The sequence below is a fragment of the Sturnus vulgaris genome, chromosome 5 (genome assembly GCF_052056855.1).
Source record: "Sturnus vulgaris isolate bStuVul1 chromosome 5, bStuVul1.hap1, whole genome shotgun sequence".
Lineage (NCBI taxonomy): Eukaryota > Metazoa > Chordata > Aves > Passeriformes > Sturnidae > Sturnus > Sturnus vulgaris.
This window is the reverse complement of record NC_142247.1, coordinates 19378792-19396881: the sequence shown is the minus strand read 5'-3', so window position 1 is coordinate 19396881 and position 18090 is coordinate 19378792. Positions and strand designations below refer to the sequence as shown.

At 36.1% G+C, this 18090-nt stretch overlaps 1 protein-coding gene across 2 annotated transcripts in view; it reads right to left on the bottom strand.

Moving 5' to 3' along the window:
- Positions 1-18090, bottom strand: part of PTPRQ (protein tyrosine phosphatase receptor type Q) — a 122845-nt gene that overhangs the window by 20771 nt on the left and 83984 nt on the right. The window contains exons 43-51 of one of the 2 annotated variants that reach the window (XM_088164993.1): positions 17321-17565; positions 16632-16698; positions 15903-16061; positions 14470-14692; positions 13951-14024; positions 8519-8618; positions 7604-7732; positions 6326-6370; positions 240-266 (exon numbers count right to left, since the gene is read on the bottom strand). In XM_088164993.1, the coding sequence (XP_088021119.1) occupies positions 240-266; positions 6326-6370; positions 7604-7732; positions 8519-8618; positions 13951-14024; positions 14470-14692; positions 15903-16061; positions 16632-16698; positions 17321-17565 (1069 nt within the window). The remainder of the gene's footprint in view (positions 1-239; positions 267-6325; positions 6371-7603; positions 7733-8518; positions 8619-13950; positions 14025-14469; positions 14693-15902; positions 16062-16631; positions 16699-17320; positions 17566-18090) is intronic. The other variant, XM_088164994.1, reaches the window with a different exon arrangement.

Sequence of the window (18090 nt, the reverse complement as noted above, 5' to 3'; positions counted from 1 at the left end):
TGACATGGTTTTTATATCCTGAGGAGTTTAAATAACCCTGTATTACTTCCCAAGCTAAAACACAGACATGCAGGCTTCACCCCAGAGAGAGAGAAAGCATTTCTCCAGTTACCATGCAATTAGTCATGCTTTTATGATTTATACGCAGCTTGGTGTTTTTTTTCTAATAAACATAGAGGAGGGAACCACACATTGAGACTCACCAATGAACACAACACAAAAATCGTTAGTAAACTTACTTGATTGATTTTCTATAACTAAGTAACCTGAAACAGAGATTTTTGTTAAAAGTAGCAAGCTGAGAGTTTACCATATTGTGCATTTTAATAGGTTCTAGATTAAATACCATGTACCTAAAGACTGGTTTCCCTTATGGATTCAAATTCAGAAGCCCATACTTGCTGCATACCACTCCTACATACACACTGACAGGCTTCATTTTGCATTCTTTACCCAATATCATTCTTCTAAGGGCCATTTCAGAGCATCAGGATAGGATCAACCTGACTGAACACAGACACACCTATTTCTTAGTCACTCTAGATTTCTTTTATAATAAATGAGGAGAAATAGGTGTCATTTCATCTCATTTGAAGCAGATATCTAAAATGAGTCACAGATGAATCATGCTACTGGCGTGCCTCTACAGAAACCACAGCTGTGGTTGTTTTTCTAAAGATTTTAAAAATTAGTGTCCTATTTTTATCTTCATTTTTCACATGTTCACGGCTGTTTCTGTATATGTCAATTAAAAAAATTGTGATATATATTAAATCTTCAACTTGATCTCACAGCAGGTTTCATGAAGATAATATATGAGCATCTATACTCAGATGGCCTTGAAACTTGGTCACAATTGCCTCTGAATGGATTTAGAAACAAAATTTTGAGCACTCAAACTCAGAAAGATTATCTAAAGGACCAAGTTAAAAAGATTGTAATAATTCAGTTTAAAAGATAACCTGCTCCTACAAAAACTCTAAATACCCCTCTTATGTGTCTGTTCCTTCAGCTATGCATTCTCACAGGATGTATTACAAAAATGTATTCTGCAATCCAAATGTCTACTGTATTGCTGTCATAATTTTAGTAGAAAAGGAAAAAATTGCTTTAAAAGTAGTTGGTTTATGAAATTATTCTTAATTATTTAAATTTAAATTGAGATAATAAAATGAGATTAATGCAATTGTTGAATAATTTATTATTAAGCATCAGAGAAGTTATTTTTAAGCTACTAAGGATGCCTTTGTTGTACATACATTTTAGAACAATTATCCTCAAATAAAGTGAACTGGCTATGAAAGCCTTACTGGATCAGTCTCACTGGAGTTAAAAGTATTTACAGAAATAAAGGTGTTTACTAAGAAGGACAACTGAAGGACAGCTTCAGAGTGAAAAAAAGGCAATAAGAAAGCAAGACACCCTATTTATTCAGAATGTTTAGACATGTAGCTTGTGCTTATTGTGTCACATAGGTTGTTTGCATTATGTGGTAAATGAAACTACCTTCTAGTAATATTGGCAACATTATACAACTAAAGTTTCCAAACAAAAAAAAAAGATTTTTCTTAGCTGTACCAAAGTAGTTCACACAAATATATATTTGTCTTCGACTAGAACAGAAACTTCTTTGTAGACTCCTTTTTCAGGTCAAAATTATAAGCAGACTTTGAAGGGAAGTTACACTTCTTTTTCCTTTGAATTCACCTATCTTCACCACAAAACAACAGAAGAAAGTAATGTCCCAGTTGACATTCCAGTATTTTTTCAAATGCTCTCCTCTCAAATTTTTAGCAATGAGGGTCTTACTGCACGTAATTTGCAGTGAGAAAATGCAGTTTGGTCATTAGGGAATAAAAATTACTTCTGTGCTGTACCTAAGCAATCCAGGTAGGCCATTTAGTGTTTCAGTACTGAAGGTACATGGATCCAACAGTGTAAGTTTTTTTAATAAGCAAGGCATCTATGGATTGAAACTTTAATGTATGTGTAGGAATTTAAGTGATTTTTAGAATTACTGAACTGTCACACTTTTGCTAGGAGCAAGTGCACATAGCAGTGGATGGGCAGCTCAGAAAATAAGATGATTTACTGTAAAGTGCTTCTAGGAAATTTAATGTCTAACTTGTCTAACTTATGGAAAGGTGTTGGCTTTGTTGTGTAAGGATCTTCAGAAGAGGTGAATTTTGTGTTCTCACTAAAGACTTCCAGCAATTCTCAGTTTTGGCATCCTTGGGTGTAAAAAATAGTGTTTTTTCTATGTCTCTTGACTTGGAATACATAGTAATAATCTTACAGTATTTTTTCAATGAAAAAAATACTCATCTATCCGTAATCTTGTCTTACATGTTTCCCAGTGTTTTGTATAAAACTTAAAAATATAAATATCACTAGATCTTGATGAGCACAATTTAGAATCAAACCATGAAGTTGAAAATTTCCCTATTTCAGCTGGATCATTTCAGATTCCGACTTGCCTCACTTTGAAATGAGGAAAGAAAAACATTCTCTAAGATAAAGAATGCTTTATAGCCTTAAATCTGATTTTCTTTTAAAACAGTGTATTGTTTCATGTGTGGGTTTTTTTCAAAGACTATCAAAAACCTGAATCCCACTCAGATTACTTATGATAGAGCTAGAAAGAAGCCATTTATTTGTGTTGGCAGTGATAACTGAAGACATATTGTCACACAGACTCAGCTTTCTCCCTGGGTCAATAATCTGAAATCCACAGGGAATTAAAACTTCGTCCAACCAGAAAACTACAGAAATTACTATATAGGCAAAAGGCTTAACTCATAAGCACCACTGACACTTCCTAGGACCAACAGAGGAACTAATTTTTAACAAGTTAATTGAGAGCAATATTGAGCTTAACCCTCCCTACGTATTAAAGACCCGAGGAAAGAGAACACATGGTCATTTTTTCCATTGTACCAGAACCTTGTTCTCCTGGAACACAACCTTCACAAAGCCTATTTTTGACAGCTGATTACTAAAGGGAAACTTGTTGAAGAAAAAGGCAAGGCAGAAGCCATGCCTATCTCTACTCAAAGGAAGACATCTCTGTCTACACAAAGTATCAGGCTGTTCTATCGAAATAAATGTGTGTGCAAAATTGTTACCTCAAATATAGACACCCACTGAATGCACAGTATATAGGAAAGACCAGATTAGACAATAATTTTCAATACAATACTTTTCCATAAGGAATTCTAATTACCTGGTATTTGCAGGGACTACAGTATTTCTAATGCAGAAATATTTCTTCTGACCTCACTTTCTTGACAAGCTCACACAGAGTGAAACAAAAGCCTCAAACAAAAGGTTCGATTTCTCAAGGAAACTTTTTTTTTTTTTAAAAAAAAGGGATTCGAAATGGCTTTATCCTTGCTGCAGAAACCACTGCAAAAGAAGGGTGCCAGAGAAGCTGTCTCCTAGGTAAGCACCTGGAACAGGGAAAAGTTACTTGTAACTCACCAAACCTAGAGCACACTGAAAATTTAGGGACAGAATCTATTCACAGAAGATTAGTGTCTGCTTTGAAGAGTGACTTGGCAAACTCTGTGGACCAGTTGTAAATAAAGCAAGTAATGAAAGCATCCAGTATATGTATATTCAGTGTGCTTAATGAGACAGTGTTTAATCCAGTTTATATTGATGGGCTATATATGTTTTGAACAAGGTAGTTTTTTACTGTTATCTCACACCATCTCCACCATCATGGAGTGCAATGTACATCCCAAACATTCAAAATTAGCATTTTGGATCCATAAAGAAGATCTGATTTTCAACTAAATTTAGTAGGACTTAATTCCCTGCATGCCCTCTAAAACTACATCCAACTGATCAAATGCTTAACAAAGACTTGTTGAAAGTGAGTATATATGTACAAGCTATTATTAGTAATTTTAGCCACTGAAGTTACTGAATAATTTTTTTATTATTATTTTTATTATATTAAAAGACTACTACTGGAACTTTCCTTTAATTTACTGGTCAAAAAAAAAACGTTACCCACAAAAAAGAGTTTTTAAATTGTCAAAGTGGAATACTTGGTACTTTTAAATTTCTCTTTTCCTACTTAAACTGACTTTTGTAGTGCAAAATACTTTGTATTAAAAAAGTTGTAAAAATGTGTGAAATACAATGTTTTGATTAACCTATACTGCACATTTGCTGAGCTTCAAGCTGTTGAATTTTTTATCTAAAAATGATGAAAAGTATTTCCAGTTACATTCATATAGAACAGAATATTTTTTTCTCATTTATTTTCTCATGAGATACCAGCTGCAAAAATTTTCTGAAAATATGAGCCAAGATTATAAGCCACGATCCACTAAGTATGAGAGAATGTCTGAAGAGACAATGAATGAGAGACAGCAAGAAGGATCTCATGGAGCAGGCTAGAGTATTTTGATTCTGTGGATGAACTCTGTCAGCTGCAAGTGTGTGCCTTTATTGATTTATAGCAGCTAAATAATATAATGTCAGAGTAGTGACAAAAAAACCTGTTTTCCAAAATACCCCCTTCAAATGAGCACTGAATGGGATGATTAGTAGGTAGAGGGAATAAATCTATATTGTTCTGTTTCCACCAGGGATTTTCACACAAACTCCCCATTGCCCTTTCAGGGTAGGAAGCTGGACCAGATTTCAGTTGATTTATTGCTATCTGAAAAATGCAAACGTGCCAGTGTGGTAAAGGAATCTGCCCATCTCTGCCCTCCTCATGCACTTGCTCGTGTACAAACTGCAACACTGCAAGCATTGCAAGCACAGCTGAGATAGCTGCCTAGATGCAGCCAATGTAGATTGTGCAGATGTAGTGATGCCCATTCCAAACACATGGGACATTTGTGAAGGTTAGACTGTGGTCATCAGCATCAAATACTGTAATTAAACATGCTAACATGTCACTGCTTCAGGCACAAATCATGAGAATGATAGGGTCAACACAAGAACTGGGACTGTGATTGACTTCAGAATAGCTGTTCCCCAGTGGCAACAGATACAAAAGTTCTTTCACGGTGTGACTGTGGAAGTCTAAAAAGAGGAAACAAAAACATTTTAGTCATTAGGTTTTGCAGTAAGCTGCCTTGGTACATGCTGCCATGCTTCTGCCAGCTCCCTGATATAACTCATTACCAGGAGGGATTAACTATATTAAAGACAGCACTGGAGACACCTAAAATGTTCCTTTTGGCCATTGACTTTACCAGAACAGAATATTACACATAGTGAAAGATTCTTCGAGACTTAAGGGGAAAAAAAAGTCAAAATACACTAAAGAATTTTGAACAGATAAAGGACATCCTGCCCCTCATTACTGTACGTATGTTATGTAGGAGAGTACCTCGGGACATTTTCTGTCTTCCAGATGAAAAGATGTCATGAATCCTGTCCTGAGGAGTTCTCAATTAGTGCCTGCACTTCAAGTTTGTCATAATGTTCAACAAAGGATCTGGGCAAGGAGCCTGCTGTAGCTTCAGTGCCACTATGGTTTGAAAAATAACAATCCAAAATTTTAACAGCTGCGTCCTGTACCTTACAATGACAGAAGTAGAAAGTCTTTGCTTTTGGCCTTTAAAGGACAGTTGGAAGGAGGAAAGAGAAAAATACAGATGGAAGGACATGACAAATTGCAAACCAAAAAGTGAGACTGACTCATTAAAATAAGGGTGATGTAACTAAAACTGCTGAAGCACTGTTCAGTAAAGGCCTTGCTGTGCATAAATCACATAATGAAGTGCACACAAGTATGAAATACTACAGTTTTCAATTACCCTTTAGAGTCTGAGACTGTAAAAATTTAAAATACACATAATTTAAACAGGGAAGAATGGTATCTGCCAACACAGGACTTGACTGCATGGATATGTTGCTGAGATTGTAGGGGTATAGTATGAAACAGCTGCAGCGTGAGTACAAAAGGCAGTTGAGGAAAAAAAAAATTCTCTCAAGTATGTATATCTTAACTTCCAAAAGAAAGAAACAACATGTTTCTTATGTCCCATTTACACTACTTTTGTTTCAAGGATAAGTTGTATATATCAGGGCTATATTGCCATAATTTGTTAAAATTTCCATTTAAAAATTACCCTGATTTATTTCAAAATAGCTGTGAAATTCCTAAAATTGAACATTAGGGACTAAAATTATACATTATTTCATGATGAAAAATACCATTGTTTGTCATTAGAATATCTGCAAAGATTGAAATTTCATTTTTATTATCTATATCATTCAATATAGTATGATAACACACAGGTTAAGAGAACAGAATGAAAACACACCACGTTGCTTCAATAATACAAAAACTTACTGGATGACAAAAATCTCCTTGCGTCTAAAGAAAAATGAAGAGTATCTGGAAGTAAAATCCATTAACACTTTAGTACATAAACATTAGTACTGTTCTTATTCAGCAAACAAAGTGGAAACAAGTTAATTTTGAAAATCCATCAAGATAATTTATCTGAGGCACAGTTAGTGCAGTGCACGGGCAATGGTTCTGCCTTCAGAGGATGCTTTGCAGTGTTATTAGCAGGTACTAAATTCTGCAATGCGAACAAGTGCCCCACACAGGACATACCCCAGCCGTTACATCAATGAGTTCCAGATGATTCCCAGTATGTTTTCTCATCTGTTACGAGCAGCCATTCTTGTGTGCTCTATTTTGAACAGGTTTGTACATGCAATCAACTTACTCTGTACCACACACAGACATACACAAAAACCCCAGGTCAACAGCTACAACCTTTCATCTTCCAGCTATTCCTAGTCTGCAACAGTAGGATATTTGGCTACTAGGGCAAGACTATTTTAGGCTCCTCATCTTTAAGGAGACTGCCTACCACAGTGTTTCACATGTGACACAGCAGAGAAAATACAGGCAGGTGAAGAATGTTCACCAAATATTTCTAACGCAGTTGGATGTCACATATTATTGATAATAACCATTATATTTATTTGTTGAATAATATCAACATTTCTGGCAGTCAAAAAGCAGTTCTCCTTCTGATAAACACCTGTGACAGGACTTCTTGTCAGATACAAAATATGAATTGCTGCATGCACCTTAAATGAGTAGATGTTAGGATAGCCAGTGTGCTGAGCTCCACAGAAACCCAGATGTTATGCCAATCCCTTTTTTAAAAAAGAAAAATGCTTTCAAAATGTCAATTAAACAATGACAGATTTGTTCTTGAGGTAGTTGATTTGTTCTTAAATTAGTTGACAGGGACTTCTAGGAGTCTGGCATTTTCAGAAAGTTTGTGTAAGTTTGCAGCCTATACAAAAAATTGGGCCATTAAAAACGTTCAGAAATTCTGCATGTTTAAAATATGTAGCCCTTCTTAGGGTAACACAATTAAACAGTGATTTGCACTTAGATTTTTATCTTGTAAAAAGAGCTTAAGATTAAGTGATTTTCTAAAAGCTAGTGAGAAGTGTCTTGAGGATGGAGGTCATTCTTTGAAAAAGGATCTCAGTGACCTGTGTAAATAAGAACAGCACAAACACTTCCAAACAAGCAAAGGTCAGAAAGGGGTCATGGCTACAGACCCTTTGGACTACTGTTTTGCCTAAGGAGTATGCTTACCGTGTAAATCTCTCATCCTTCAGCTCCAGGTCTGCCACTGTGATCAGCTGATCCAGTTTGAATTTTGTGTCAATAATTTCAGCATCTCGTGGGGAGTATGTGCCTCCCTCTTTTTGCTTTTGCCGAATTCTAAATGGAAAATAATAGTGAAAAATACACATGCAAAAGATTTAAGGACACATCCATCAATACTTTGATTTGACAGGCTGAAATTGAAAAATCGTTGTCAGGAATCCTTCCTTGGCCTTTATTCTCGTCTCCCTTCTAACAGTGCAATTTAGTCAAATGCTCAATTCATGTTGTCTAAAATTCAGGAGAAAGAATCTACATGCTGTATTCTCTTAGTTTCCCTACAAAAATTCTTAGGTAATGCCTGAATAATGCAGCTGAGTAAGACCAGAACTGATGAATGAGCAAACTAGCATCATGTATGCAGTACACAGCCTGCTTCTTTACATGGAAATTTTGTACACTATTTAAATTAAAACTCAATCTGTGTTCCCTATGTAAGACTTCAATGTATTTAACTGATAAATTTATTAGGAAGACAGAAAATAGAACAGAGTATTTACTTCATACCCAGCTGTAGATAGTATTAGCCATCAGATTAACTACAACCAGCTGACACTCTGATCTGTCAATAGAGAAGTCTCTCTGAAAGGTTAAGAAAGACTACCACTCTGATTTACCCTCTGGAGAAGTTGGATTTTCTTCGTTTATGGAGGTTACCCTCACTAGACTAAATTCTTTGTCTCTCCCTAAAGATCTACATACAAACAAAACAAAAAAACCCAATCAAAAATCAAGACATTTTGAAACTATAAATTAATTCCACTTATAGGACTGTTTCAGCTCTTCTTTAAACCATTTTTAACTGTTTTCAAACATGTTATGGCAAAGATATATAAATCTCACCTTGCAAAAGCATATACTGCAGCCACCAAAAGAACAACTGAAAGTATACACAAAGTAGCAGCAAGAACAACTTCTACAGACCTTCCTGTTGGTCCTTCACCTGCAACAGAAAGTGGAAAGCTAATATATCATAAATTCTTCAGAATTTTTAAATTTTTGTAATTTAAAGTATGAAATTAGGGAATAATGAAAGATAGACCCTTTTAGTCTCTGTATAACTGCACACATTTTATGTTTGTTGAAGACCTGCTCCAGAAAGAAAAGCATAATAAAACCAGAAACAGTTTATGTAAGGGTTCCTAACCATTGCTGATCTATCCAACATAGAATTTTAATGCAGCTATAAGTGCAGGTGTTGCCTGGTGTTCTTCGATTTTACCTGCTAATCAGATTAAGGTCAGTCTACACTGCAGTAACATCAGTCTGAACACTGGCCTGACTTCAGCCCCTGCTTCAGTCTCTGCAGGACTGCTCCAGCTCCTCAAGTGCAAAAGGAAGAACATAATTCTAAAGCAATGAGACTTGCAGCTGCCACTCACAGGCACAAAGTAAAATACACAATTTTTAGTGGTATTCTAAGGGAATAAAACCAGAAAGAGCTGAACTAGTGATGAGATCTGAATTTTCTGGCTTAGTCTGCCTCACTGACCATTAACTCATGCTCCTGGTTTATGTGAGAATTGGTGATATGGTTAGGAATAGCCACCAGTAGGTTAAAAGTAATCATAATGGCGTCAGTGATGGAAAAATAAAGATGTTGGTTTTCTAATCAGTCCTTCCAGGTAAGAATGTAAGCTGATTCAGAAACTGATAAACTATTTAGATTATTTGCTTCTAGGCCTCTTTTGAACTTCTATAATGCTAAATTTCTAGGACTCATTTAATTTCCCACCCTTCCTCTAATCCTGTACCTAAAACAAAACTCAACCTCTTTCTCTTAGGCAACAGTAAAAATAAGAAAAGCAAGGGAATGCTACTGCTGGTATTGTACCCTTTTGTTGACATTCACCTCCACTTGCTGGTCCACCGTTGAAAAACTTAGCTCCTGGTTAGCCTCAGGGAGAAGCAAAAAATGTACTGCTTCCTGCCATATGAAACTACTTCCCAGTCAAGAGATGACATCCTACCAAGGACACATTTGGAAACACCATAGTCTTGGCTTTGTTTCTCTCAAAAGGTTGTGATTTTATTGGATTTGAGAATTTGAGAGTATGTTGCAGATGTATGGACTGATGTACACAAGAGAATGTGATTAAAATTCAGAATGATCCTGATTTATTTGAAGAAGTCACCTTAAAGCAGTGTAATTAAATTTTGTAAGAACAAGTGCATGGTTCTACATGTAGGCAGGCATAATCAGCTACAATAATACAGCATAGGAAACAGTAGGATAGGTAGAAATTTATCAGAAAAATGTGTGAGATTATTGTAGACTGACACGAACGTGAATAAGCAAGAACAGGCCTGTATGAAGTGACAGAGAACATAATTCAGTATAGTTTGAAAAACACCTGAAACAATCCTTCTATTGTATTAGAAAAGTTTTAGATGCAACTCTGGACATTACAAGGTAAGAAAAATTTAATCTTAGGTAAAGATAAAAGAATAGAAAAACAAGTACATACAAAAATGTTTCAATGAGAAAATGAATGAAAAAGTTCCTGTCACTCACTTTTCACTGTGATAGGGCAAAAGTATTAGCAATGTGAAAAAACAGAAGAACATCCTAAGAAACCTCTACAAAAATTCTAGCTATCTATTTTGCACTGAACAGCGAAGTCTATGTTAAAATGTACAATTAACGTTAATCCAAAAAACCGCAGATGTTATTAAACCAAATAGTGCTGGTAGAGTACCGACCAAGAATTTAAAAATACACATTTTCTCATGCTTCTTTGCAACAGGGGAGGACTAAACATATTTCTGTAGATGTGTAGAGATAATCATGGGCATGGGAGAGGAGACAAAATAGAGAATATCACGATGTATAATTCTGAAGTGTTGCACTCAGTGCATGATAACAAACTTCAATAATAAAGTACCATAAGGTCAGTTTCTATGCAAAAGACAGTTTCAGGAAACCCACTTTTGATTATTTCTTGTCTCATCAGCTTTATATTTAACATGGAAAAGATACACAGGACTACCATTTGCCCCACAGTGATTTACTGAACTAGCCATCAGAGTTTACAAAAAGGTTACAAGCTGACTTAATGTATTACAAGTATAAACAGTATTTATTACTGTATTTTAATTATCTCATGGAAAAATGCCGACCTTTCATTGTAGCATGGACATTAACTTTGCAATGAGAGTCATGGATTTTGAGGAAGAAACTCCCCCTCTCCAGGTCAAGAGGAAGGTTGTGGTACACCACATATGACTGGGTGAGTGTGCTCTATTAAAATGTATCCTTTACTATAATTAAAAAACATTATTGCAGCTGTATATTCCCATAATTTCTGCTCCAGTGTTCCTCCCTACAAAAAATTCCGATTATTTAAAAGAGCATCTGACATGTCTCACAAAACGATTTCTCAAGGTTTTCTATATTTCTTTCTGCTTCAAACAAGTAATATTAAGTTGCACCAAAAGGTTAACTTGCTGATTTTCCAGATCAGAGATCTTTTATATCAGTATGTTTAGAAAGCAGAAAAATGTAGGATTTTTTGAACTTATGAATACCTCTGCCAGAATTCAAACTAAGGTTTTAGCTAATAAAATAAAAGTATAATGTTGGAAACCCACCAATTTCAGAGCTTATTACTAAGGAAGCTAACTGATTTGAAATCAAATTGCAATTCAGATTTCAGGCAGCATAAATTTCTCCTGGAGAGCAGTTGATGTTATAAGTGCTGTAGAAGTAATTGGGTTGCAAAGATTTATTAAAGCTGACTTTTTGGCATGTTTTCTGAGTTGTATTTCTAGAGCAAGCTGGAAGTTCCTATAACCAAGCATGTTCTATAAGGAAACTCTTGGGCAAGGTTCCTCATACCATGTGTCTCAGGAGAGTGCTCTGTCTTCAGGACCATTCAACTGCAGTACCTGCATCACTCGTGATATATCAATTTGATGTTGATTTCCCAGCACTTGTAAGAAAGCATGCAAAGAACTTTTGATCATCTATTCCATGTAAGATGGAATTGCTCTGAAATTTAGAAGCTAAGACCAGACAAGACTATGCTGTAGTCTGGCCTTAAAAAGCAGTGCTTGATGTTAAAGTTTAGCACAGAAGGCATTGGATGGGTATGAGGAGACATGGATATCTGAGGAATTTATCCCTGTTTTGGTTTTTTTCCCTATTACATTTTATTCAGCATACAAATAGATCTTGCTATTTATTGTGTACAGGGTAGAAAACATCACAAGTTTTCAGTACCAATATATAAGGAAATGAATTACACTATCTGCCTGCCACTAGGTTTTGCAGATTTTTGTTAGAAAGGAGAAAATTGCCCAGAGGACTGGATACAGTTGGAGTCATTTCCAGGAAATTTGTTTTCCCTGATTGGACACACTGTCTTTCCTTTACTGGGAAAAATATTTGCTTCATTTGCTTAAAACTTTTAAACTCAGAACATATAAAGACAATTTTTATGTTGCACTTTCCAAAGCATTCTGTGCTGGAGAACTAGTGCCAGATCCTTTCAGAATATTCAGGTAGTGAACTAGCATTTCAGGGTCTTCAGTGTCAGATCATGTAACAAATTCCTAAAATGGATTAGATGAATAAGGGAGCTCGTATCACAGAAGATGAATGCCAAATGAAAAATATGTGCCCACTAAAATTCTTCTGGATACTCATCCAGTTGTCTTGATATCCATTTTCAGAAAGTCATGGCTAAAGCTTAGCTAAGTAAGTTTTTGACTTACAAATATATTAAAAGAACTTACAGATCATATTGCAATCTGCTATAAGAGATGTCATTCCCAATTTTGGGGGTATGTCAACATGGCCATGAAAGAATTATGTTTGATTTCAGACCAAATAACTACTGGCCCATAAGCTAGTGACTTTAGAACCGGATGGATATTAATGGATATTAATAACAATATACTATACTATACTATAATTAATATAATATAATTTTATTAATTCATAAGGAGCTTTGTCTATATATAAAGGATGAAGGGGCTAAAGCGTCATGCCCTCAGATGACCTGCCATTAAGCTCACTGGAATACAATCATAGAATTCTTTAGGTTGTAAAAGACCTTTAAGATCATCAAGTTCTACTGCTAACCCAGCACTGCCAAGGCCACTACTAAATCTTGTCCCTAATAGCCACATCTTCCATCTTGCCACAACCTGCTTTCAGGCAGAGAGTGATAAGATCTCTCCTGAGCTTCCTTTTCTCCAGCCTAAATGTCCCCAGCTCCCTCAGCTGTTCCTCACAGGACTTGTGCTCCACACCCTTCATCTGCTCCATTGCCTTTCCCTGGACATTCTCCAGCACCTCAGCATTTTTTGTACTGAGGAGCCCAGAATTGGACACAGAACTCAAGGTCTGGTGTCACCAGTGCCAAGTATAGGGGGACAATCCTTGTCCTGGTCCTGGTGGCCACACTATTGCTGATCCAGGCCAGGATGCCTTTGGCCTTGTGGCCACCTGGGCACACGCTGGCTCATGTTCAGCCACTGTCACCAGCATTCCCAGATCCTTTATCCCTTGGGCAGTTTCCAGTCACTCTGTCCCCAGTGTGTAGCACTGCAGGGGGTTGTTGTGACCCAAGTGCAGGACCCTGCACTTGTCCTTATTGAACCTCATCCAGTTGGCCTTGGCCCATCGATCCAGCCTGTTGAGATGCCTCTGCAGAGCCTTCCTGACCTCCAGCAGATCAACACTGCCACCAAACTTGGTGTTATCAGCAAACTTGGTGTTACCTGCAAACTAACTGAGGGTGCCCTAGATCCCCTCAGCCAGGTCATCAACAGGGACATTAAACAGGACTAACCAAATACTGAGTCCTGGGAACTCCACTAGGGACCAGCTGCCAGCTGGATGGAGCTCCATTTAAGCACCATTCTTTGGGCCTGGCCACCCAGCCAATTTGTCGTGCAGCCAAGGCTACCCAGTACTAGTTCTACATCCAACAGAGAAGGAAACAGCACAAACAGAATAGCTACCAGCAGTTTGCCAAACAAGATGAACTACCCTGGCAACATTTTTATTGGTATAATTGAATCTCCACAAACAAACTTTGTCAATATCACCTCTTCATTTAACGGTCCAGGCTGACGTGGAATCTCTTGACAACTTCAAAAGGACACACAAGGCAATGGATATGTTTCTTCAGCCATTCTAGTTAAGCTACATTCAATAAACATAGAGATTATTGAGTTCACGGAAACCGCTGTAGTAAAAAGAATAATGGAATAGTGGATATTCTTTAGAAATAGAGAAATACTTTTGTAAATTACAGTCTTCTTACCCAATGTTTTGACAGGGTCAGAATAGTCAGAATCGGTAAACTGCCCTTTAATGTTAGTTGCTCTGAACTTAAATCTGTGAAAGAAAATCAGGAAAAATAATTAAATAAAGTTTATGTGCATTTTCTTAAATATGGTTTCACTTACAAACTAAAACAATATATTTAAATTTTGTATAATATAATTTAAAATCGTTATTCACCTGCAAAAGTGACATTATGACAGACATCAGGAACTCAGTGTCAAAACTTAAATGTATAAAACACTGTGATGTGAATTACTTATCTTGAATTTGAGTTTATTTGATTTAAGAACTCAATAAGCAGCTTATTTTGCAAAAAAACTTGTCAAAAATTCATCTCCCATATCTATGCTCAGCCAAAAAAATTCAAATTACACACATATGATGATCAGTTCAATCTCCTCTGCTTCTAATTTAACTATATGTTTTAAGTGTTTGCATAAATCTATATTGCACTTAAATCTTTCTCTTGGACAAACATGGAGACAAATTTACTTACACATACTGCTTTCTTGGTTTCAGTGGGCCATTACATATTTTGTCTTGACTGGCTGGCATCAGACATGTAGTATCAGCTCCTATGACATATATCTCTTCTTTCCCACTCAGATCTTCTTTTCCTTCTATGCATGGTGGGTTTGGAAAACCTTCATTTGTAAAATATGGCCTTGGTCTGTTGAAGTAGGCATCATACCACTTGGTAACATTCCCATCATGCTGAGCTATTGTCAAGAAAAAAAATATAGATACCATTTACATTCTAACCAAACTGCAATTAAAGAAGCTACATGGGAAATTATTTTTAAGAGCTCAGCACGTTCTTGGTGCAATTTACACGAGTAAGTCTATAACTGAATTTGTACTTAAACCCAGATTTCCTTACTATCCATGCTTTGTTAACTCTGAGTAAGCCAACTAAATCACATCTAGAAAATTTGAGGGACAATTTCATACAGCCGTTCTGCCTGTAGAGTATATTACTTGTGCAAGACTCGATTTTGAAACTGAGCATGGTTAGCTAGAAAAGCCAGTAACTCTTTAGTCTGAACACAGTAAGGATTGTTTCATAAATTAAATTCCTGTCTTTCTACACGCAGATGGTACCCAGCAGCTCATGAGAAAAATCTTCACAATGTTGCTTAGCATGATATTTGTTTGTCTTTCAGTTCAAGACCATCTTCACAGCAATAGCTATGAAGTAAATGTCATTAGGATTAGTGCTAAAATGCAAAATTCAGAAAAAGGTGAGACACTTAAGGTGAGTTGACTTAATGTGCATACTTTACTTCTATACTTTGAAACCAAGTAAAATAAGGTATTTCAATACCTTTGTCCTTCTTAGGTAAAGAAAGCCTGACCATATGATGTCCTGTCATAAAACTCCCACTCACATTGGTAAGCAATTACTCAAAAGCTTTCACAGCACTGCTCATAGCAGTAAATGTTCATCAGCCCGTACAAGGGAATAAACATTCTTACCCACAGTCTACAGAAGGGATTTATATAACTCCCTGCCCCCGTAATGAAATGGAAATATCAACTGCACATGGCTGCATTCTTTTACAGGCAACACTAACAGCGACAGAAGAATAACCTTGCCAAACCTCAAAAGTTTCATATTTGTTTATACTCACAAATGTCAAATGTTGGGGTGTTTTCCAAGGAAACAGAAAATAAAGAACTACAGTGATAAAATTAGGGATGAATAATATTAGTGGTTTCAAACAGCTTGGAAGATACTTCACTGGAATGCATTCCCAGAATCCAGTACCCAGCCCACAGGTATTGTGTGGCCTTAATGCTGTTGCCACAGCAGAAGTGACTTTGTTGTCTGTCTTCTAAAACGAAATTACTGAAACCCAAGAAAACAAATGAAAAAGACAAATAGCCTGAACGTGAAAATAATTTTCAAGGGAACTTATTAAACTCTACCTCCAGCTTCCGCAACAAGAACTTGTATCTTCTTGATCGGGCCATGATCATCACTGTAATAACATATTGGCATTCTGATTGTAATTGTTGTGTCTGTGACGAGTAATGCTCCATTGGTGTCATAAACTGGTGCTGGCTTCTTTTTGGGCCTTGGAGGTTCTGTTTTTAAGCAAAGATATACCACAGAGTTCTGTTTTACAATATTTTCACTGCAGGTACATTGTTCAGGCACACAGCTGAGTTATGCAAAAAAAATCTCCAACATATTTTCAGGGATGATTTACTGTCTTAAGCCTCTAAAAACTATATTCTTATAAATGCCTATGTATATCATTTTCAATTAAAAGAAAAAACAATAAAAAGAGTGAGTTTAAATGTTTCTATTAATATCAATCAATGACTTTGTTTATTTTGGCAACTGTGATCCTTCATACTTAGCTATTCCTATGTCACATTCTAAGCTGATTGCTGATGGTAACTAAAAGATTGAACTTAATATGATTATTTCAGTGAGTCTGCATGTGCTTTATAGTATGATTCTGATGCAAATAGCAAATGATCAGCAAAACTGAACACTACAATTTAAGGGGATCAATTATATATTCGTGTTCCTACATTATATAGCCTCTAAATAATAGCTCAAGGCACACAGCTGTGTGCTTACAGGTGGAACAGCAATTTCTTCAGAATTATAGATATTTCAGATACAGCATACTTTATGGGACATACCTTTGATATCCATGGTTATTTTCAATTGAATTTTTGGCCCTGCACCAGCACCATTAATTGCATACACCTTAAAAAAAACCAAACATTTGTTTTAATGAGTATTGTAATAGCTTCAAATTGGCCAATTCTGGCCAATGTATCTGTAGCAACAATGAATGCCAAAACATTCCTTTTGTCATTCACACTAGGCTAGAACTTACTTTATATTGCTTTGAAATCCTAAGTATGGTAACACTTCATTGCTTATTATGCAGTTCTTAAAAAAGTAAGCAAGCTCACTTAAAGAACAACCTTTCCCCCTCTCCTGTCCCAGTCTCTGACTATTTGAAAGTAATTCATACACATACTTCTAGCAAGCTCCCTTGCAGAACTAGACCTCTCGTGTCCAGTGAGCAATGCCACTACTGGAATTAAGAGAGAAATTTAGTTTTGTGCTTGTGACTATGTGTCACAAATTGTTTTGCTAAGCACATGAACTGGTCATCCAGATTAGTGATGCATCCTGCTCCCACTCACTCTATCCTGTTCATTGCTCCCCTTGTTCCTCAGACTTGCCTCTCTTTCCACCCCAGCTAACATTCTTGGCATGAAAATCTCTCATTCAGCCAAAGTTTCAAACTAATCTCACACTTATATCAAAGAAAAAAAAATAACACAAGACCTGCCCCCTCAAATGTATCAGTTCTTACGCTGACATTATAGGTATGTCCTCCTTTTAGTCCTTCAATCATGGCAGTGACTGACTGATCTTTTTTTTCAATGACACTAAGGTTGTGGATCTGGATAGCAGCAGGGTCATCTTCATTGTAAACCATAGCTTGATACACTTGAATATTTCCATTTGGTTCAGATGGTGGCACAAATGTTACTTGGAATTTTGTTACTTCATCTGGTATCTTCTGAAAAGTTATGTTGTTAGGTGGGTCTTCAGGCACTAAAATAAATATTTCAATGACCCACTTAGTTTACAGCTATTATTATTAGAATAAAACCTGAAAAATTAAAATTATATTTTTTCTATATCGGTATTATTTCATTTATATTTTCTGTTTTTTATTAAATATTCTCAAATACTTATTGCATATGCAAATATTCATAAACACAATGAAAAGTCAAATATCTACTGAAATCCTTTTCTTAATGATGGCACTGAATGCAAGAAACTTTGAAAATAATGGTTAGATAACACTCATTAGGATCTACTCAGAAAATTTTTTTCTGATTATCTACTCAGAAAGTCTGAAAGCATTATTATACCTCTAAACACATCTGGGGTAGACAAATCCTTTCACAGGTTGACAAGCAAGAAGCAAGAGTCAGTGAGTACTCCTTTCTAAGAACAGCAGAGTATTCCTCTGTTAACAGCAAGCTCCCTCCCAACATATAAGCAACTCACTGTGCTCCTGAGAGTCTCTGCTTTTCACAACTAAAGCTTTAGGAAAAATTTTTCTGCTAACTG